At 43.7% G+C, this 24,364-nt stretch overlaps 1 protein-coding gene across 1 annotated transcript; it reads right to left on the bottom strand.

The window, feature by feature from the left end:
• Positions 1–822: 822 nt before the first annotated feature.
• Positions 823–12,234, bottom strand: LOC140738342 (diablo IAP-binding mitochondrial protein-like). The gene is made up of 6 exons (XM_073065559.1): positions 12,098–12,234; positions 11,902–12,004; positions 8,764–8,892; positions 7,044–7,154; positions 4,999–5,095; positions 823–1,877 (listed from the first exon to the last, which is right to left on the bottom strand). The coding sequence occupies exons 1-6, from the start codon at positions 12,145–12,147 to the stop codon at positions 1,651–1,653; spliced, it is 717 nt and encodes a 238-aa protein (XP_072921660.1). The 5' UTR covers positions 12,148–12,234; the 3' UTR covers positions 823–1,650.
• Positions 12,235–24,364: the final 12,130 nt, after the last annotated feature.

Here is a 24,364-nt window from a genome sequence, read left to right as displayed (position 1 = left end):
TAGGCAGCTTCTAGAGTAGGTGATTGGGAGGCACAATATTGTGGGCCGAAGGGTCTGTAATGTACTGTAGATTTTCTATGCTCTACGTGACTGAAGAATTAATAATATAAAGAAGTGGAGAGATCTTGAGCAAACACTTAAGATCTTTCATCTAGGTGTAAGTAAACGGGTCCCACACAGATCAGCGCTGACACCTCAATTTTTCACAATCTGTACGAATAACTCAAACGAAGGTTCCAAAGGGGATGTAGACCAAATTGAGGAACTTACAGAACACTTATGTTAGCAGATTAAGTTGGTAAAGAGACACTGAGTGGGTATAAATTCAGTTCAGGCAGTAAGACGTGCAAATGAGGTTGTCCATCTTGGGTGGAAGAACAAAAAGCCAAATGTTTAAACAGAGGTATTGTAGGACTCTGCTGCATAGGGGAGGTCGCCGATGGCTGGAACAAGCTGGTGGACAGCTACAGCAGCAAGCAGGAAGCCCTACGCAATGTTGGCTGGAGCGAAGTGTGAGAGTAGGGAAGCTTTGCTATAAATGGACACTTGACACGGGTTACTACACATCGTCTATTATAAACATGAGAAAGTCTGCAGATGCTGGAAATCCAAAGCAACATATACAAAATGCAGGTCAGGCAGCATCTATGGAAATGAATAAACAGTTGATGTTTCAGTCCAAGACCCTGAAATTCTATAATAGTGGCCCGTAAAGAATGATACATCTACTTGAGGCAGTTTAGAGATGCAGAGAGCAATGTTTCCTATATATATATATATATATATGTGTGTGTGTGTGTTTTTTAAAGCTGTGCAAACCTCTGAGCAGGAATAATTTATTTATTTACTTTTAAATAAACACAGCCTGAAATTGTGCTGCAGATTAATAACACACTTTATAAAAGGCGCGGCAACGAAGGATACGTACGCGGGAGCATTGCAGTTACTGCGCGGCTGAGGACCCGCACAGCTTAGAGGACACAGTGGCAGAGTGAATGTTCCCTTCTGTGCAGGATCCAGAAACGGGCTAAGTTTCAGAAACAGGAGGCACAATTTTAAATGGAGTCGAGAATGAATCTCTCAATACTATCACTGCTGAGCCATTTCTTCAAAGTCTTCCCTTCTTCAGTGTCTCAAAAATGTACTCATTTCCAGTTTCATTGTCCTTGTGATCTAGCACCGGGAACACCTCGGGGTAGAGAATAACTCACTACCTTTCTATACTTAGGTTTTTTCAAATCCATTTACAAGAAAATTATGGTAACACAATAAAGGCAAGGACAGTTGGAATTAAAAAAACAGATGGAACTAGTCCTATCTTGCTCAGCCCTTTAACAAAATATACTGTTTCAACGTTAATTTGGGAGCTACAATTTTGACTGCAAAGCCCCCTATAAAGAACAATCAAATCCATGGATTATATGTATTATAAATGACAATTAATATAAACTTTGTTTTGAAAAAAGACAGCAAAAATCACTGCTATAAGAAATTCTATTTCTGAGTAGTCTGTGAGCAATTTTTAAAGTTTCTACAAGAATTACATATTACAAAACTATTGGTAGAATTTACAAATGTCGGCAGACTGGCTAATTTAAGCACACACATCCACAGTTCACTGAATTCTATAGAGTTAAGTATTTCTACAGACTAGTCTTCCCGCAGATACTGTTCAGGTACTTCATCTTCATTCGCCAGCTGAATCGCAGTCTGCTGTCTGCCTTTAACTGACTCCTCTTTCCCCTTGAGACCAATTTCTTTGACCTGAACTTCAGCCAGCTTCGTCTCAGCTTTCAGGGCAATTTGTTTCACTTCATTCACCTGGGTCTGTGACACCTGAATGTGTGTGTGCACAGACACTGAGGCTGGGTCTGCACCTGCCGGAGGAAAATTGCAGGCTGGTTATTTAGAATGCACTCGGTCAAAGGCTCCCGGAAACTCTCACTCAGATGTGAACTGAATTGACTTTACTACTTACGTTCTTCACATACACGAGTAAAAACCTTTAAATGTTACACCTCAGTCTAAATGTGCAATTTATAATAAATAGCATGGGTTGATTATATTTCAGACCAAAATTATTATAATTTATAATTTCCAGACTTAGGGCCTGTACTCACTGGAGTTTAGAATAACAAGGGGAGATCTCACTGAAACCTAAAAAGTTGAAAGGCATTGATAGAGTGGATTCGGAGAGGATGTTTCCTGAAGTGGGGAAGTCCAGGACCAGAGGGCACAGCCTCAGAATAGAGGGGTGTCCATTTAGAACAGAGCTGCGAAGGAATTTCTTTAGCCAGAGGGTAGTGAATCTGTGGAATTCATCGCCACAGACTGCTAAGGAGGTCAAGTCAATGGGTGTACTTAAAGCAGAGGTTGATAGGTTCTTGATTAGTAAAGGACTCAAAGGTCACAGGGAGAAGGCAGGAGAATGGGGTTGAGGGGGAAATAAATTAGCCATGATGGAATGGCAGAGCAGACTCAATGGATCAATTGGGCAAATTCTGCTCCTATGTCATGGTGAAATCCAATAATCTTTTGGGCAAAATTATCAAAGGCTTCAGAACAGATGTAGGTAAGTGGAATAAAGACAAAATAAGTACAGTCGGCCCTCCTTATCCGTGGGGGATTAGTTCCGAAACACCCCGCGGATGCTCAAGTCCCTTATTTAACCTGTCGCAGTCCGGTGGTCTTTAGGACCCAGTGGAACCCCGGACTTTATTTAACTTGCTCCGTGCAGTGGACATTAGGACTCAGCGATGCAGCTCTGAATCCGCGGTGTTTCCGTTCATGAAAATAATCACGATCGAAAATAAAGTGGAAGTAATAAAGCGATCGGAAAGAGGTGAAATGCCATCGGTCATTGGAAAAGCGTTAGGCTACGTCAGTCAACGATCGGAACAATTTTAATGGAGCACGTGAAAGGCCCTGCCCCGATGAAAGCTACAATTATTACTAAGCAACGCAATGGTTTAATCACTGAAATACATATGTTTCTTAAGTGTTTTATATGCATAGAAAGGTAAAATATATACTATATACTAAGAAAAACGTTTGACTAACTGAAGCTAAATAATACCGGATGTACCTGTTCTGACTTCAAATCTGACTTAGAGATGGACTCAGGAACGGAACTCATTCATAACCCAGGGACTGCCTGTACTTTTAAGTCATTTCTAGATTACTTATAATACCTAATACAATGTAAATGCTATGTAAATCGTTGTTATACTGTATTGTTTAGGGAATAATGACAAGAAAAAATAGTCTGTGCATGCTCAAGTAATGAGTGCTGGAGAGAGAACTTCTGGATTTCCCCGATCCGTGGTTGGTTAAATCCGTGCATGTGGAATCTGCGGATAAGGAGGCCGACTGTACAAACTAGGAGTAGGCAACAGAAAACTAACTGATTGAAGGTGGCAGCATTCATGTTTAAAAAAAAGTCCAACAATTTTTTAAAAACTATTACAAGGGTCCCAGAGGGAAACATGAATGGACATACAATCCTGATTCTAAATGACAAGGGCCTCCAGAAAAAGTTCATCCATAATTCTACATACATTGTCTATCATAAGATTTACGTTCTGCTCATATCTGACAAGCCACGTGTTCACAATTTAACACAAAAATAACAAAACTTCATCAAAGGGATGCCCACCCTTAAACAGACAAAAGGTCAGAATGGAAGCTTCCCTCCCCCACACCCCTGGTTTTGCTGGTGGTGAAATTTTTATGCTGATATGACACTAAATCATTAGTCTGGTGATTTTTCTCTCTCTCTTTCCCCCTTCCCTGGCATAACGTCCGTGACTCAGAAAGAATAAGGGTGGGTTAACCCACTTATCATTTCCATATTTTCTCTGGCTCTTGTGGGAATTGAAAGAGCTAAATTCATGGAAGTTTGCTTCAAGAATGGGAGTGAGTTGATGGAAATATGGGGAATGTTGCTTTACCAGGAAAATTAATGTGGAATAGAGTTGCTCTGTGAGTTGGCATAACCTCAGTGAGCTGCAATGGCCTTGTCCCATGTCACAAAAAAAGTGGAAATTCTTAAAATTATTATTTTTAATTTTATACAGAACAGCTTTTTACATTCCAAGTCAAATTGGAATGTAACATTTACAATATTTTTTCTATTTTAATTCTCACTGAATTCATTCATTCATTATGTACCATGTCGAATGACGTGGACGATCATGATCTTTCCGTGACCATGATTGTTCTCGGCTAATTTTTCAACAGAAGTGGTTTGCCATTGCCTTCATCCAGGCAGTGTCTTTACAAGAGGGGCGACCCCAGTCATTATCAACGCTCTTCAGAAATTGTCTGCCTGGTGTCAGTGATCACATGACCAGGACTTGTGATCTGCACCGGCTGCTCATATGACCATCCACCTCCTGCTCCCATGGCTTCGCGTGACACTGATTGGGGGGGGGCTAAGTAGGTACGACACCTTGCCCAAGGGTGATCTGCAGGCTAGCAGAGGGAAGGAGTGCCTTACACCTCTTCGATAGAGACACATCCCCACCCTGCCGTCCAAGCTAAATATTACATATCTAAACTTAGTGTGTGTACAATCTACAAGATCTAAACTTGCAGTGTGTGTCCTATCTACAAGATGTACCGCAACAGCACACCGATGTTCCCAAGGCTGCACCTTCCAGACCCACGACCACTACAATCCAGGAGGAACAGAGCAGTAGATACCTGGGAGCACTGCCACTCAGAAATCCCTCTCCAAGTCACTCACCATCCTGACTGAGAAACATACCCCCGTTCCTTCATTGTCGCCGGGTCACAATTGTGCAACTCCCTCCCTAACAGCACTGTGGGCGTACCTACACCTCAGGGACTGCAGCAGTTCAAGATGGCAGCTCATCACCACCCTCTCAAGGGCAACTAGGGATGGGCAATAAATGCTGGCTTAGCTGGCAATGCCCGCATCCCGTAAATGCGTAAACAGAAGAAACCTAAGCGACCGCTGCTCCAACATTCACGTACCTGCTTGATACGCAGCCTCTGCTGCCGTTTCACATAGCTGGACTGCGGACATCCACTTGGTCTCAAAACTGAGATAACTCTCCTGCTTCTCTTTCATCTGCAAAGACACAACAAAATGCAACTGGTACACACCACTTATCTTAAAGTACTAACAAAGTTTCTTAAAGTATACTCATTAACACTGATAAGGTAGTTTTACAATGGGCAGTATGCTGTTGCAATTCTATCTATGTTCACTGGGGTGGGGGGAGGCAGCACGGTAGCGTGGCGGCTAGCGTAACACTATTACAGCATCAGCGACCTGGGTTCAATTCCTCCTGCTGCAGGACCAAAAGAAGCTGCAGAGGGTTGTACATTTAGTCGGCTCCATCTTGGGTACTAGCCTACAAAGTACCTAGGACATCTTTAGGGAGCGGTGTCTCAGAAAGGCAGCGTCCATTATTAAGGACCTCCAGCACCCAGGGCATGCCCTTTTCTCACTGTTAACATCAGGAAGGAGGTACAGAAGCCTGAAGGCACACACTCAGTGATTCAGGAACAGCTTCTTCCCCTCTGCCATCCGATTCCCAAATGGACATTGAACTTGTGAACACTACCTCACTTTTTGAATATTATTTGTTTTTTTGCACAATTTTTAATCCATTCAATATATTTATACTGTAATTGATTTACTTATTATTTTATTCTTTTTCCTCCTTCTAGATTATGTATTGAATTGAACTGCTGCTGCTAAGTTAACAAATTTTACAACACTTGCTGGTGATAATAAACCTGACTCTGATTCTGGTCACGTGGGTTTCTTCTCATGTTCCAAAGATGTGTGGGTTAAAAGGTTAATTGATCACATGGGTGTGATGGGGAGGGTGTTACCGTGCTGTGTCTCCAAATAAAAGATGTGCTGGCAGGCAGGCAGGCTACTGGCAACTCAGCTTTAGCGTGGGAAAGCAGCTGAAGAGCAAAGGGGAATTGATGGGTTCAAGTTGCAGGGCTACAGGGAAGTAAGGATGGGGGAGAGTGACTGATGACCTAGCTGTACTGTGAGTCAACTGGAAGAATGGCCTCCTTCTATGCTGTGTCAAGGAAAATGCAGAGCTGTCAATCATATCCAGCAGGTCAGGATACACTTTTGGAGAGAGAAACAGCCACTGATAAAAGTGCATCCGTAAAGCAAACAGCATTATGAAGGACCCCATGCACCCCTCATACAAACTCTTCTCCCTCCTGCCATCTGGGAAAAGGCACCAAAGCATACGGGCTCTCACGACCAGACTATGTAACAGTTTCTTCCCCCAAGCTATCAGACTCCTCAATACCCGAAGCCTCGACTGACACCTTGCCCTACTGTCCTGTTTATTATTTATTGTAATGCCTGCACTGTTTTTGTGCACTTTATGCTGTCCAGTGTAGGTCTGTAGTCTAGTATAGCTTTCTCTGTGTTTTTTTTTTATTACGTAGTTCAGTCTAGTTTTTTGTACTGTGTCATGTAAACCATGGTCCTGAAAAACGTTATCTCATTTTCACTATGCACTGTACCAGCAGTTATGATCGAAATGACAATAAAAGTTGACTTGACTTGAGTGGATAACTTACTACAAAATTGGCCCGTTCTGACAACGGAAAGCCAGCCTGTAGAATTCCATAGTGTCATGAAGGCAACACCATGCCCAGATAGACAGGAGCTCTTCAAACTCACACTGGGCCTCACTATCAGGGAGCAGGAGGCCATCTCTTCACTGGCAGACCTGACCCACACAAAATCAGGGTGAGCTGACCCAGTTTTGCTCCAAACTCAAAAGACGCCTGAATTTTCAAATCAGTTGCACGTTTCCTCTGGCTATCATGGGGAATGGAAGTCATGGAAGTCTGTTTGAGGGTAGACCCTTTACAGTTAAAGGGTCACGGTGTAGCAGAGTAAAGGACTATCTCGGAGTAGATCGTATACACGGACACTATTGATTGCCGATGGCAGAAAGGTGAAACAGGGCAATTTTCTCTGCCCTCAGTGGCTTGAAAACAAAAATGCAAGAGGAAACTTTATGAAGTACCTTCACACGAGCTTCAATGATGACCTGCCAAATAGCTTCTTCTTCTTTTTCATTTAGCTTGCTAGCTAAGCCATTATACTTCTGTTGAATGGAGATCAGGGTATAGACAGCCTAGAACATACAAAAGTTATTTCTTGAAAAAGTAGACTTTAAATTCATGTTTCCTTAATCAGCATTTTAATCTAACAAACAGCTTCCAGTAAGATGGTGGCACGTGTACACACAGCAGCCACTTGGGGGCCAACCAAAGCTGCTTCTTTCCTTGTTAAATGTGGTATTTTTGCAGACCAAGACTATTCTTTACTCCAATAACTACTTGTACGGCAGGTGTATCGCATCAGTGAGCTGCTCCCTGTTCAGAGTAGCCGGCCAGAGTTGTAAGAGCCAGATGGCCAGGCTGGGGAACGAGGTCGAATTGGCCGGTCGGGTCGAGGAGGTGGTCGAACCGGACTGCGGGGCCAGGGGGATCCCAGTCAGCCCACTGGGCCACAGGAGGAGCCGGATTGGGTTTGGAAGAGCTGACCTAGGTGCAGATCACGCTGCTGTCTGCCACTCGGAGGCGCCAGAGTTGGTGACGTCGAGTTGTAACTAGAACGAGGACTCAGTCCGCAGGCTTGTGTTGTAGAGAGGCGTTGGGGCTCGGCTGGGTGGTGGTCTCTCCTGTTGGTGCTTCCCCTAGTGGCGGATCAGTGAAATTACAGGTTGGACTGCAGGGAACAACTAATTTGCAGGAACTTGGTCTAAAATCTGTTTTCTTACGTAACTGTGTTCTTTTTTTTCTCCTTTCTCGTTATTTGAATGCGCGGGTATGTTTTTGCACCTTGGCCACTGAGGAACACTGTCTCATTCAGCTCTATCCATGTATGGCTTAAATGTCAATTAATTTGATTTGATTTGAGGTATTTAGTGCAACACATACAAAATGCTGGAGGAACTCGGCAGGTCAGGCAGCATCTATGAAGGGGAATAAACAGTCGACATTTCAGGCAGAGACTTTATCGGGACTGGAAAGGAAGGAGGAGGAAATACGAATAAGGTGGAGGAGGGAAAGGAATATAAGCCAGTTAATGTGTTTTGTTCTCTGCTCTCAGTAGCTTTAAAAAAAAACTTGTCAGGAAGCATTGAGAAATACATTTACACAAGCTACAACTGTGACCTGCCAAATAGTTTCTTTTTCGTTTTTACTTAGCTGGCTAGTTAAGTCATTTTATACCTCTGCTGAAGGGAGATCAGAGTGTAAAATGTTCATTTGCTAATCTCCGAAATTGCTCACTAAATAATGGAATTTTCATTTTGTTTTCTTGAGTTACCTACATCACATCTTCCATACTATATTGTAGATCGGGGCTCCCAACCTGGGCTCCACAGATCCCTCGGTTAATGGTAGGGGTCCTGGGCATAAAAAGGGTTGGAAACCCCTGTAGGGGATGCAAGAGCCACCTAAAGTCTACATTCTGCACACTCGTTAACTGGAAAACCAATCATTTCAACTTCTGCAAAAAATGTAAAGTGTCCAAACTTGAACAACAGGAATAAAAGCAAAGCTGGACATCTCTCACAAGAGGAGTGGAGGATAGTTGAAGATACCACAAAGTGCCACTGCCCCGGCCTTGCAACTGAAAACAGATCAACACTAACTTTCTCCTCCTTCAGCAGTTATGTGTGCTGAAACTTTACAATTCTTACCAAAGACTGAACAAAGTAATTCTGCTTCACTCACCTTGGTATACTCCGTCAAAGCATCAATGAGGGCAAGAGTAGTTTGCGACAGAAAAGTATTGGCACCATCCGTAACCAATGAGACAGCACGTTTGATTAAATCTTCATGATTGAGAGATGGAGGTTGATGCTACGGAGGAAAATATACAATTTTTAGATACAAACCTTTTTATTTGGAAATTCAGAACCAATCGTGAACATATTATTTCAGTTAAACAGTTTCATTTAATTATATCATTGGAATAAGCCATTGTTTTAAGTAGCTGTATTTAAATTGGACTGAAATCTAAATTTAATTATGTTATTAAGGTGGAAAGCAAGAAAGCAGCAGATTCACCAATCACAAACATGTCAAGGGATTTAAGTAGCATGTTGTATTATAAACGCAGTGAGACATGTGGAAAGTTACGGGAGTTTTTTTATTGTGTTTGTTGGCTGTAAAGGAAAATGTCAACACACCAAAACTATTTATACTTGTAGGGACAAGCAAATCCGTATTTACAATCTGTAGTCAATTTAGTCTTCTAACGCTTATGCAACTTGCAGACAAAATTTTGCTAAGCCCAAAATGAATAACTTATGTCAAATGTGACCCTGGATAACATATTAAAACAGAGAGGTGCATTTTTAAAAGTAAATCAACTGGTATTTTTACTAGTCCAGTATGAAGATTTTTTTGATCAAAAATGAGGAAAACCACTTTAAAAGGGTCAGTTAACACGAAATAGTGCCTTTAATGAAATCCTGATTTTTACTCCTGCGGATGGTCCTATATTTCTGCTGAACAAATACAATGGATTCAGGTTGTTTGGGCCATCGGATAAACAAGGCAGCTGCTTATTTGGGACAACTCTTAACAAACAAAAACTAAGTGAGAAAATAGCCAGGATTCCATTTGTTTATTTGGAATGCAATACTGTTTAATTGGGACAGGAGGCTGCTGATGAACAGTTTCTAACTAGTATCAATCACATGCATTTATGTGATCACTAGACCCTACACCATGCCTAGGTCAAGCAGTTTTTGAATAGTTGCATGTACTTTTAATCAAGAAGCAGCGATTTTTGTCACTGATAGTTAGTGAGAAATATAGGCATCCGTTAGTCTCATGAGACCATGAATTTGCGCCTTAGAAGGTTTCCAGGGCGCAGGCTTGAGCAGGGTTGTATGGGAGACCAGCAGTTGCCCAAGCTGCAGGCCTTCCCCTCTCCACGCCGCCGATGTTGTCCAAGGGAAGGGCACTAGGACCCAAGCAGCTTGGCACCGGTGACGTCGCAAAGCAATGTGTTAAGAGCCTTGCTCAAGGACACAACACGCTGCCTCAGCTGAGGCTCAAACCAGTGACCCTCAGATCACTAGACCGATGCCTTACCCACTAGGCCACGCGCCAACATGGTGAGAAATAAGCAGCAAGACAATTCACTGGAGTTTCAAGCATTCGAGCTAGGAGATGCCACTAAAAATGAAATGATTTCACTACTTCAGAAAGTAATTTTTGAAAAATTTAAAGCTATTGACAATCATCTTCAAGTCTTTGAAGATTTGGCATGACATTTAAAACTCTGACAAACTTCTATAGACGTGTGGTGGAGAGTGTATTGACCGGCTGCATCACAGCCTGGTAAGGGAACACCAACGCCCTTGAACGGAAAATCTGACAGAAAGTAGCGGATGCAGCCCAGTCCATCGGGGTAAATCCCTCCCTATTCAGCACACCTACACGGAATGCTGCCACAGGAAAGCAGCACCCATCAGCAAGGACTCCCCAATACTCAGGCCACGCTCTCTCCTCGCTGCTGCGAGTGGGGAGAAGCCACAGGAGCATCAGGATCCGCGCCACTAGTTATTATCCATCAGTCGTCGGGCTCAGGAACCAGAGGGGATAACTTCATTCCACTTCACCCGTTCCCACAACCTATGGACTCACTGGCAACAACAACACCTGTACAGGTGTGCTGCTTCTCAAGCCTTGTTATAAAAGCTCAGAGTGGGAACAGAATAAGAATCAAGGTGGCAGCCAAGTTGAGAGTCATTGAGCAAAATGCATCAATTTCTCCAACGTAGAGAAGACTAATCTGAACGTAGTAGTTTAGAGAAGCGTGAGAGTGTTGCTGCTTTACCTGGAGGGTGTGTTGGGTCCCTGCAAGGTGGGAAGGGAAGTGGTAAATGGACAGGAGTCGGTCACTTGGTGGGGGGGGGGGGGTGGGCTGTTCAGGACAGCCAGAGGAGTAGACCAGGTGCCAAGAGGAATGCTAAAAGGAGAGGGCAGGCGGAGAGAGATCTGCCGATGGAATCTTGCTGAAGGTGGCAGAAAACGCAAATTGGGTCAGGTAGCAACGGAGGACACAGGGAACACTATCCCATCACGTCATTTGAGTCAACTGGGCACCAAAAGCATGGCGGCACCCTAGAACAGGGGTTCCCAAACCTTTTTTATGCCATGGACCCATACCATTATGCAAGGGGTCTGTGGACCCCAGGGTGGGAACCCCTGCCCTGGGACTTCCCCAACATCCCCCCCCCCCCAGATTGTTGCTTGTGGGCACAAACTCTGCACTTCACAGGATGATCTGATGTCTCAATGCGCATGCGACAAAGTTGATCTTTAATCAGCTCAGGATGGGGAAGGGAAAAGGTGCGGGAAATAACGAGGTGCAGCCAAGGGCTCTGTCAAAGCGCGAGGGGAAATCCATAGTTCTCAAAGGAGGAAGTCACCTCAGACACAACTGCATGGAAAGGTTTCACCATTTCAAACACAGCGTAGGCCACGGAGAGCTACGCCAGGCTGTTAAAGCCTACGACTGTCCCAGCTCATTTCAGGAATGGAGCCTTTGCTACTGCTCCCTTGGTCTGACATCTCAAGATGGCCAATGCCACAAGCCACCTGCCAAAGGAAGGGATCCTATTCATCTATTAGTGCCTCGCAGACAATCCGAAAGTTCTTAGGACACGTTTGACTTTGAGAGTCAGAATTGCACAAGATTATTAATTATTGTTATCAGACTACACACCATTGTCATCCTTCTCCCAAACACGGAACTCCCGTAAACATGAGCTAGAAACACTCCCGGCTTGAACTACCCTTAGGAGCAGCTACTTTTGGCCAGGATGGGACACCTCCAGAAAGCCTGCAATGTACCTGTAAGATGGGAACAGCGGCCAGCGTTGCTCCCAGCCCCAGTGCCACCTTCCGCCACCCTCCAGCGAGGATCTTGCGCTGGGACAACGCCAAGGGGAACAACCTTCAAAAAGACAGATTAAACGCGGGTGAGAGCGGCAGTGGCTTCGAGGGAGGGAGAGCCGGGAGCCCCGCACAGCCACCGCTCACACAGTACCTCGTCAGCCGGCCACACGGACGCAGCAGTCTGCAGAACGGCGCAGCCATTGTATCAACATTCCAGCCGCCGGTTACGTCAGCAAGCCGGAACGTTACGGGACGTCACGTGATCCCGCGCCAGTGACATCATCGCTGGCCGGTCAGATTTCTGACGTCCCGGTGCTTACTCTGGTTTTTAATATCCGCAGATAATACAATTTTACATCCAAATTTTGGCTTTACTTTATGTGGTGAACTACATATACCTGTCTGGACACGCCCCCCCGATGACTGCGCCTGTGGCTCCTCCCACAGACCGTGGCTCCGCCCACAGACTGCGGTATAAAGGCGATTGGAGGTACAGACTCTTCCTCTGTCTCCAGGATGTTGTGTGGTGGTCGTAATAAAAGCTACCTTAACCCACGTCTCAGAGTTATTGATGGTGCATCACTTTACAATGTTGGAAATCGTATTGGTTTCCTGCAAGTGGCCCATTCAGAAAGGGACTTTTCCTGTCTGTTTATTCTGACAGTAAAAATACAACTCCCTTTATTTCCTCTTAAACCCATCACCACTCCTGGGACTTAGAAACATAGAAAACCTACAGCACAATACAGGCTCTTCGGCCCACAAAGTTGTGCCGAACATGTCCCTACCTTAGAAATCACTAGGCATACCCATAGCCCTCTATTTTACTAAGCTCCATGTACCTATCCAAAAGTCTCTTAAAAGACCCTCCACCACCGTTGCCGGCAGCCCATTCCACGCACTCACCACTCTCTGAGTAAAAAACTTACCTCTGACATCTCCTCTGTACCTACTCCCCAGCACCTTATACCTGTGTCCTCTTGTGGCAACCATTTCAGCCCTGGGAAAAAGCCTCTGACTATCCACACGATCAATGCCTCTCATCATCTAATACACCTCTATCAGGTCGCCTCTCATCCTCCGTCGCTCTAAGGAGAAAAGGCCGAGTTCACTCAACCTGTCTTCATAAGGCATGCTCCCCAATCCAGGCAACATCCTTGTAAATCTCCTCCGCACCCTTTCTATGGCTTCCACATCCTTCCTGTAGTGAGGCAACCAGAACTGAACACAGTACTCCAAGTGGGGTCTGACCAGGGTCCTATATAGCTGTAACATTACCTCTCGACTCCTAAATTCAATTCCACGATTGATGAAGGCCAATACACCGTACACCTTCTTAACCACAGAGTTAACCTGCGCAGCTGCTTTGAGCGTCCTATGGACTCGGACCCCAAGATCCCTCTGATCCTCCACATGCCAAGAGTTTTACCATTAATACGATATTCTGCCATCATATTTAACCTACCAAAATGAACCACTTCTCAGCCCAGTTTTGCATTTCTCACATCTGCCACTTCTCAGCCCAGTTTTGCATCCTATCAATGTCTCGCTGTAACCTCTAATAGTTCTCCACACTATCCAGAAAACCTCCAACCTTTGTGTCATCAGCAAACTTACTAACCCATCCCTCCACTTCCTCATCCAGGTCATTTATAAAAATCACGAAGAGTAATGGTCCCAGAACAGATCCCTGAGGCACGCCACTGGTCACCAACCTCCATGCAGAATATGACCCGTCTACAACCACTCTTTGCCTTCTGTGGGCAAGCCAGTTCTGGATCCACAAAGCAATGTCCCCTTGGATCCCATGCCTCCTTACTTTCTCAATAAGCCTTGCATGGGGTACCTTATCAAATGCCTTGTTGAAATCCATATACACTACATCTACTGCTCTTTCATCAATGTGTTTATTCACATCCTCAAAAAATTCAATCAGGCTTGTAATGCATGACCTGCCCTTGACAAAACCATGCTAACTATTCCTAATCATATTATACCTCTCCAAATGTTCATAAATCCTGCCTCTCAGGATCTTCTCCATCAACTTACCAACCACTGAGGTAAGACTCACTGGTCTATAATTTCCTGGGCTTTCTCTACTCCTTTTCTTGAATAAAGGAACAACATTTGCAACCCTCCAATCCTCCAGAACCTCTCCCGTCCCCATTGATGATGCAAAGATCATCACCAGAGGCTCAGCAATCTCCTCTCTCACCTCCCACAGTAGCCTGGGGTACATCTCATCTGGTCCTAGCGATTTATTGAACTTGATTCTTTCCGAAAGCTCCAGCACATCCTCTTTCTTAATATCTACATGCTCAAGCTTTTCAGTCTGCTGCAAGTCATCACTACAATCACTAAGATCCTTTTCCATAGTGAATACTGAAGTAAAGCATTCATTAAGTACCTCTGCTATTTCCTCTGGTTCCATACACACTTTCCCACTGTCACACTTGATAGGTCCTATTCTTTCACTTCTTATCCTCTTGCTCTTCACATACTTATAGAATACCTTGTGGTTTTCCTTAATCCTGCTTGCCAAGGCCTTCTCATGGCCCCTTCTGGCTCTCCTAATTTCCTTTTTAAAGCTCCTTCCTGTTAGCCTTGTAATCTTCTAGATCTCTAACATTACCTAGCTGTCTGAACCTTTTGTAAGCTTTTCTTTTCTTCTTGACTAGAATTATTACAGCCTTTGTACACCACCGTTCCTATACCCTACCATAACTTCTCTGTCTCATTGGAACGTACCTGTGCGGAACTCCACACAAATATCTCTGAATATTTGCCACATTTTTTCCGTACTTTTCCCTGAGAACATCTGTTTCCAATTTAAGCCTCCAATTTCCTGCCTGATAGCCTCATAATTCCCCTTACTCCAATTAAACGCTTTTCTAATTTGTCTGTTCCTATCTCTCTCCAATGATCTTGTAAAGGAGACAGAATTATGATCACTATCTCCAAAATACTGTCCCACTAAGAGATCTGACACCTGACCAGGTTCATTTCCCAATACCAGATCAAGTACAGCCTCTCCTCTTGTAGGCTTATCTACATACTGTGTCAAGAAACCTTCCTGAACACACCTAACAAACTCCACCCCATCTAAACCCCTTGCTCTAGGGAGATGCCAATCAATATTTGAGAAATTAAATCACGACCACTCTGTTATTATTACACCTTTCCAGGATCTATTTCCCTGTCTGCTCCTCGATATCCCTGTTACTATTGGGCAGCCTATAAAAAACACCCAGTAAAGTTATTGACCCCTTCCTGTTCCTAACCTCCACCCATAGAGACTCCATAGACAATCCCTCCATGGTGTCCACCTTTTCTGCAGCTGTGATACAGTACCACGCCTCCCTCCCTGTCCTTTCTGAAACATTTAAATCCCAGCACTTGAAGTAACCATACCTGTCCCTGAACCATCCAAGTCTCTGTAATGGCTACCACTCCAACAGCCACACGCCAGAGTCCTCTAGTCCATTTAGTTTTGGAAAGGGGAATTTCTCGGAAGCAGTTCAGAGATGTTCCCTTGTGGGGGTGTAGTCGGGTTAGAAAAGAATTAGAATTGGCTTTATTATAACTGACATATATTGTGAAATATGTTGCTTAGTGGCAGCAGTACAGTGAAATACTACATTGATTGGCCTAGTCTCAAACAATAACAAGGTGGCTTACAGGGAAGAAGTCATCTCTCTGACACAGTGGTGTCAAGAAAACAACCTCTCCCTCAGTGCCGCAAAGACAAAGGAGCTGGTTGTGGATTACAGGAGGAATGGAGACGGGCTAACCCCCATTGACATCAATGGTTCTGGGGTTGAGAGGGAAAACAGCTTTATGTTCCTCAGCATCCACATCACCGAGGACCTCACGTGGTCTGTGCACAGCAGCTGTGTGGTGAAAAAGGCACAAAAGTGTCTCTTTAACCTCCGACGGTTGAGTAAGTTTGAGTTGAGAGTGGTGCGGACAGCCCAGCGCATCTGTAGTTGTGAACTTCCCATGGTTCAGCACATTTACAAAGGCAGGTGTGTAAAAAAAGCCCAAAGAATCATTGGGGACCCGAGTCATCCCAACCACAATCTATTCCAGCTGCTACCATCTGGGAAATGGTACTGCACCATAAAAGCCAGGACCAACATGCTCCAGGACAACTTCTTCCACCAGGCCATCAGACTGATGAACTCACGCTGATTTGAGTGTACTCTATGTTACATTGACTGTTCTATTTATTATAAATTACTATGATTGCACATTGCATATTTAGATGGAGACGTGACATAAAGAGTTTTACTCCTCATGTATATGAAGGATGCAAGAAATAAAGTCAATTCAATTCAAATACTATAAGTTGCAATAAGAAATGCTTACAGAAAAGTAGTGCAAAGGGTGAGCAAAATGGTGAGGTAATATTCAACGGATCATGGACCGTTGGGAAATCTGGTGGCGAAGGGAAGGGAGTTGTTCCTAGAACATTGAGTGGGGTGGGAGGAGGTTGGTCTTTAGGTTCCCGTACCTCTTCCCTGATGGTGGTGATGAGAAGAGGGCAAGTCCTGGGTGGTGAGGGTCCTTCATGAGGGATGCAGCATTCTTGGGGCATCACCTGTTGAAGATACAGTATCCTGGATGGTCCCCACGACGGAGCTGGCTGAGTTTACAGACCCTTTTTGATCCTTGGTGCCTCCATGCCAGATGGTGATGTTGTCAGAAGGCCCTCCATGGAACATCTGTAGTGCCAGAGTCTTTGGTGACATATCCTCAACCTTCTAATGAGATGTAACTGCTGGCGTGCCTCCCTCGCAATTGCACTGATATGCTGGGCCCAGGATAGATCCTCAGAGATGTTGACACCCAGGAACTTTGAAGCTGCTCACCCTTTTGAGTGCTAACCCCTCAATGAGGACTGGTGTGCCTTCCCCCAACTTCCCCTTCTTGAAGTCCACGATCAATTCTTCAGTCTCGCTGGTGTTGAGTGCAAGGTCGTTGTCACGACTCCACTCAAATCCTGTGGTGACCCCCCAACTCCATCTGAGATTCTGCCAACACAATTGTGTCGTCGGCAAATTTATGGATGGTGTTTGAGCTTTGCTTAAGCACACAGTCATGGGTACAGAGAGAGTAGAATAGCAGGCTAAGCATGGTTCCTCGTGGTGTGCCTGTGTTGATTGTCAATGAGGAGATGTTCTTTACAATCCACACCGACTGAGGTCTCCCGATGAGGTTGTTGGGATCAGGTTTCAGAGGAAGATACAGAGGCCCAGGCTTTGAAGCTTGGTGATTAGTACCGAGGAGGTGATGGTGTGGAGTGGTGAGTTGTAATCGATAAACTACAACCTGTAGTAGGTATTGTTGTTGTCCAAGTGGTCCAAGGCTGAGTGGAGAGCCAGTGAGATTGCACCTTAATGTGGTAGACAGATTGCAGGGGGTGCTGGTCTTTGCTCAGGCAGGAGTTAATTCCAGCCATGACCAACCTCTCAAAGCTCTTCATCACAGTAGATGTGAGTGCTATGAAGCAATAGTCATTGAGGAAGTTGGCTCCGTTCTTCTTGGGCAGCAATAGGTTTAATGGAAAAGGTTGTGGAAGTTGGGTTTGTGCCGCGTAGAGATTGGAAGGTGAAAGGTGATCAGTCTGGTGATCTTGGGCTTCCAGAAAGTTCTTTGAAAAGGTGCCACAGAACAGGCTTCTCAGCAAAATTGAGGAACCTGGTATAAATGAGGTTTTGGTAGCAGGGCAGCGAAGTTGGCTAAGGATCACAAGGGACCACTACTATTAAGTTAAGACCTTTGCTTTCTTCTGTTCTGTGTAGATGGCCCAGAGTAGGGAACACAAGACATCATTTTAAAAATGAAAACAGAAAACGGTGGAAACACTGGGCAGATCTTTGTTAAACCAACAACGTGATAATGCAGGGTTTCGACCCCAAACATCGGCAACTCCTTTCCTCCACAGATGCTGCTCGGCACGTTGAATCAACAGATTGTTTGTTGCTTCAGATTCCAGCTTCTGTCTCCCGTGTTGAACCATTGTCTGTGTCACTAGTCTAGTGCCAAGAACGGGAACCTCGTGCACCACGATGAGGACAGTCTCACAGAGCCTGAGCCAATGAATACACTGTTCAGCAGGGAGATTCTGACACTATCATCTCCATAACATAACTCCATACGTAACGTAATGTCCCATGCCGTACCAACCAACAGAATGCAAACCTCTTCTTACCAGTTAGATCTCTGACAATGGATGTTAACCTTCGCTGTGCTGCTTCCTGACACTAATTCAATTGCTTAAATAGGGACAGATATAGAGAAGGAATCGGGCTAAACATAACGTCAGGGTTGTAGACATGATTGTGAAATTTGTGAACCAGAATCTGTATGCACTTGTTAAAGCTTTGACCCGCCTGGTACATTAGTTTAAACCTAACAAGCAGACAACTGCTCAAACCAAAATCACTGGGAAATTATGCTTAAAATGTATGAAAGCAAATCAATTTTGTAAGTAATTTCTGCAATGATTTGCTATTTGCAATTTAAAATATCCCTGATTATTAATCATTAAAAATTAATTTAAAATATGATTTAGGATTTATTTCCATGGTAAGGCACCATTGTTAATCAATGGATAAGCATTCAAAATGAGCTGGTGATGATGGTGAATTGTACTTGATTAAAAAAATATCCTGTCATAATTCTGAACTCCCCCATTATCTTTAATATTATTATTTCTGTTGGGTCTGTAGGATATAAACAAGAAGCTATTGTTACATTTTTAGCATCAGAGACTGTGTTTTGATGAGGGATATGATAAGAACAATGTTCAGTTACTTGAATTGATACAATGAATAAATATATTGTTTTGGATTGAAATCCATCTTGCCTGTAATCTTTTACACATACTCTCAGTTATAAATAAGCATGAATAAATATGAGATTCAGAGCTTTGGAGGCAGGCAGAGAGGGAGCAGAAGATTTTGAAGAAAGTTTTTCTTTGTGTTTTCAGATGTGAACAGCTAATTTTGTTTAGTCAAGGTTCAGAATACTTCCTCAGGCCCCTACAGAACTCTTGTCAGCATCCAGCAACGAAGAGTGGCACTTATACTAACCGGGGTGGGGTGGTGGCGAATCAGCAGATGCAACAGAGTGGACCAGGATCTTCTTGAGTTGGACAAAGAAGGCAAGACCCGTTCCACTTCCCGCCACTGGTCTTTTGTTTAAAACGAGTGAGAGAGAGTGCTGGTTGAAAGTGGCTCCAACTCAGCAGTTCTGCTTCTTTTACAATTAAAATCTCGTAGCATTGTATCCAGAGTTAAAAACTGGAGGAGGGATGGACACAGGTATTTCAAAATGACAGAAATGTAAGTTGGACAATGTCTTCCATCAAGATTTGAATAAATGATCGGACACGCTATTTATAATAAAGAAGCATTTAGAAATTTAAAGGAAGTCGGAAAATAAACACAAAAGTTAATTAATGTTGCTTTAATTGATGTTGTTTAGAAGCATGCTGCTCTTTATATTTTAACTTCCTCCCTTAACCTGTGGGGACCCTCGCTGATTATGTGCTAATTGATACTGGTGTGATGTTCTCTGGAAACACCAGTGAGTAACCTGGACATTTCAAGAGACTGAGTCCCTTGATGAACCAGACACGAACGGGCTTGTTCAAGTCTATGCTTCGCAGCTAATAAGACTGAGAATATTCAACACAATATTTTTAATTAATAATTAACACAAAAGTCTTGTTGACAGAGACGCAACACAAAATCACAGTGAGAGAATAGATGGAAATATAAGATTACCATGATCAGTGTGTAGAATTTAATGTACTTATCAGAAGTTAAGTAGCTGGCTGCACCAAATTTACAGACATCAATTAAAAACAGACATGAGAAAATCTGTAGGTGCAGGAAATCAAAAGCAATGCCCACAAAATCCTGGAGGAACTCAGCAGGCCAGGCAGCATCTATGAAAAAAGTACAGTCGATGTTTTGGGCCGAGACCCTTCATCAGGACTGGAAGGAAAGCTTTACCCAGGGTTTGGAGATGGTATCCTGGAAATTCTGGCATGTTTTCTGTGAAATGGTTTCACTAAACAGTTCTGACATGGTGGTGTGTCTCCCCCATGTCGTTCCTTCTCCGTGTCAAGCAATTTGGAGACAGGGCTGACAATGCCAGCTTCCCCTTGAACCCCCTACCAGTCCTGCTCAGCCTGCTGCCAAAGGTAAATGTGACACAGAGACCGAAAGTCACTTGATTTCTGAAAGATGAACACTGTCTTTTCCATCAGCTCAGCACAAACTTCATTTCGGATTTGTCTATGGCTGTACGTCCATGCGAGCAATAATCTATTTGCCATTTGCCACATTTATTTTTTAATCCAATGTAACAATGATTAACTTTAACCTTGCTGCAGCCTTTTCCTGCGCTCTCACATTGCCTCTCCTATTTCTTCTTACTCCCACTGTAAACTTTCTAAAATCTGTCTGGCATGTCTGTTTCCCTGCTTTGCTTTTTTACTCTTTTACCCTTCATCTATTTCATCTTCATCTAGGCCTCATATGGAGCCAGTGATCATTAATGGAGAATGTGTGGAGCAGGTTAAGACCTACAAGTATCTGGGAGTACAGTTAGACGAGAAGCTAGACTGGACTGCCAACACAGATGCCTTGTGCAGGAAGGCACAGAGTCGACTGTACTTCCTAAGAAGGTTGGCGTCATTCAATGTCTGTAGTGAGATGCTGAAGATGTTCTATAGGTCAGTTGTGGAGAGCGCCCTCTTCTTTGTGGTGGCGTGTTGGGGAGGAAGCATTAAGAAGAGGGACGCCTCACGTCTTAATAAGCTGGTAAGGAAGGCGGGCTCTGTCGTGGGCAAAGTACTGGAGAGTTTAACATTGGTAGCTGAGCGAAGGGCGCTGAGTAGGCTACGGTCAATTATGGATAACTCTGAACATCCTCTACATAGCACCATCCAGAGACAGAGAAGCAGTTTCAGCGACAGGTTACTATCGATACAATGCTCCTCAGACAGGATGAAGAGGTCAATACTCCCCAATGCCATTAGGCTTTACAATTCTACCGCCAGGACTTAAGAACTTTTTAAAAGCTATTATTAATGCTTTTTGAGATAGTGATTTAGATGCATATCATATTTTTTACTGAGTTAAGTATTGTATGTAATTAGTTTTGCTACAACAAGTGTATGGGACATTGGAAAAAAAGTTGAATTTCCCCATGGGGATGAATAAAGTATCTATCTATCTATCTATCTATCTATTTCAGTCATTCAATAAACTCCATTGTTAAATGTCTCACTTTTCCCTGCTCATGACATGCTGAAACATCTCCACCATCATTGAATTACAGCACCCGATTCTGGTTTACCTGAGTCAAATCTCTTCTCATCCCACTGCACCTGGTCCTTCTCCAGTTGATAAACTTTACCTCAGTGCACGCTACGTTATTTCTCGTAACTTATTCTAAACTTTATGTTATTACGATTAATGCTTCTTAGATTTTTCTCCTGGGCCTGGTTTATTTCCCAGAAACAAGCCCAGCATTATTATTGGACCAAGAATGCTGAACACAATTCAGTAAAACGATTTAGTGCTTTTACAGTTCAGAATCTTTTGCCTGTCTATGTCCTTTATGTTATAATTATCCCAGTCAATATTTGGAAAGCTGGGATCCCTCATCCCCATTTTCACAGTGATATTATATTTCATATTCTATGGTATGGGTTATTTCTCCCATTGAGCTTGTCCCTGCTCACAGAGAGTTCCATCAATCCCTCTGACACCTCTATTGTCTATCATACGTCCATCCCAGTGCTCCTACCTACAACTTATAGAGACCAATTAACCTATCTATCTGCATGTGGTGGGGAAAGGAGCATTCAGGGAAACACACACAGAGTTGTGCAAACTCTACCAACTTTTTAATTCTGTGGAGCCTTATCGTTAACTGAGGGGTCAGTGAACCCCGGGCTGGGAACCCCTGCTTTACAGAGGCAGCACTGGAGGCCAAGAATGAGCCCGGGTCACTGGAGCCATTGGCCATCGGCACTGCCTGCCGAGCTATCATGAGCCCCTCTGCTCTGTGTGCTTTTCACACCTCCCCATTGTCCCCACAGTTTTGCTCCTTCCCACCAGTTGCTGACCCATAGGACAGCCCACCAGTGTAGTGACGCCTCTGTTGATAATAGGGAAATTTGTTGTACGTTGAACACCAGTCAGAAGTTTTGCCGTTTGTCTAAAAGAGCTGTGGAAACTTTCCACAGATAACTGATGCTAATACATTGAATTGGACAAGAAACCAGGCTGGTATTTCAATTTTGGCTGACTTCTATAATTGACTGTTTATAAATAATAATTTTTTAAATTCCTGCTGCTCATCAGCCAGTGAGAAGGAAGTGAACATTGATGGATTTAGGTTTAGTTAGATGGAGGCTGTGGAAATTCCAATAATCTCAGTTTGAATTAACATAACGAAAAGCAGCATAACAGAAATATTTGTGGTTCTGTTCGCCACACAACAGGAAGGGTGTGGTTAAGCTGGAGAGGGTGCAGAAAAGAGTCACCTGGATACTGCCTGATTGAAGGGCTTGAGTTATAAGGAAAGATTGGATCAGCTAATCTGTTTTGTGTGGAACAAAGGAAGCCGAGAGGAGACATGATGGAGGTATATAAAACGATTATATAAAATGATGAAAGGCATCGATAGGGTAGAGAGACAGTGTCTGTTTCCCAAGGTGGGATGTCTAAAATAGAGGCTATATGTTCTAGGTGCTAGAAAGGAGGTTCAAACAGGATCTAAGGAATATATTTTTTCCACATGGTTGGAGGTGTTGTGGATATGGTGGAGGGCTGTCAGAGGTTACAGCGGGACATCGATAGGATGCAAAACTGGGCTGAGAAGTGGCAGATGGAGTTCAACCCGGTTAAGTGTGAGGTGGGTCATTTTGGTAGGTCAATTATGACAGCAGAATATAGTATTAATGGTAAGACTCATGGCAGTGTGGAGGATCAGAGGGATCTTGGGGTCCGAGTCCATAGGTCACTCAAAGCTGCTGTGCAGGTTGACTCTGTGGTTAAGAAAACATACGGTGCATTGGCCTTCATCAATCGTGGGAGTGAGATTAGGAGCCGAGAGGTAATGTTGCAGCTACATAGGACCCTGGTCAGACCCCACTTGGAGTACTGTGCTCAGTTCTGGTCGCCTCACTACAGGAAGGATGTGGAAACCATAGAAAGGGTGTAGAGGAGATTTAGAAGGATGTTGCCTGGATTGGGGAGTGTGCCTTATGAGAATAGGTTGAGTGAACTTGGTCTTTTTTCCTTGAAGCAACAGAGGATGAGAGGTGACCTGATAGAGGTGTATAAGATGATGAGAGGCATTGATCGTGTGGATAGTCAGAGGCTTTTTCCCAGGGCTGAAATGGCTAACATGAGAGGGCACAGTTTTAAGGTGCTTAGAAGTAGGTACAGAGGAGATGTCAGGAGTAAGATTTTTACGCAGGGAGTGGTAAGTGTGTGGAATGGGCTGCTGGTGATGGTGGTGGAGGCAGATACAATAGGGTCTTTTAAGATAGGGTCCTTTCCTGGATAGGTACATGGAGCTCAGAAAAATAGAGGGCTATGGGTAACCCTAGGTAATTTCTAAGGTAAAGACATGTGCGGCACAGCTTTGTGGGCCAAAAGGCCTGTATTGTGCTGTAGGTTTTCTATGTTTCTATGGTGATTGGTATCTGAGATGAGCTGACCAAAGAATATAGTGAGTCAGGAACAATAACAATTGTTAACAAGCTTGTGGACAGGTGGTTGAATGAGCAGGACATACAGGAATAATGCAGGCAAGTCAGATTAGTGAAGATAGTGTGGAAGAAGGGTCAGCAAAAGAATTAATGAACTCAGTAGCTAACTTGAATTTTTCTATTTGAACTTTTGTAACCCAGTGTCCTAAGCTGAGACCTGCAGACAATAGACAGTCTTTCATAATCAGGATACAGCACTGAGTGGAGATGGCCGAAACGAGGAACACACACTCGTACAATTTAGTCTCTTGTCAGTTCCATGATTAAAAATATCTTGTGCTACGAATGTACTTGCTTGCTCCTGGTTAAGTACATCTGCTTGTGCAACAGATTCACTCGCACGCCAATGGTCACGTGCATTTGCCTGTTCATCAGTATAAATATATGTCAAAATTGCTCAGTAAATTTCAGAGCTTTGCACATTTCTGTAAGCTCCCTGTGATATCATGCTGAATAAAGGTATCACCGCTTGAAGTCTTGTCTCTAGAGTCAATTTTCTTCAACAGGTAGTCATGATAGTCAGCATTGACACAGTATAGCTCTATGACTTTAAAAGAAGAGTTTTGCTAAGGAAAACTAAATGATAACTAACTAATATTATCTCAAAAATAGCTT

The sequence above is a fragment of the Hemitrygon akajei genome, chromosome 14, assembly GCF_048418815.1.
Source record: "Hemitrygon akajei chromosome 14, sHemAka1.3, whole genome shotgun sequence".
NCBI lineage: Eukaryota > Metazoa > Chordata > Chondrichthyes > Myliobatiformes > Dasyatidae > Hemitrygon > Hemitrygon akajei.
The sequence above is the reverse complement of the archived record's forward strand: the minus strand, read 5'-3'. Positions and strand labels throughout refer to the sequence as shown.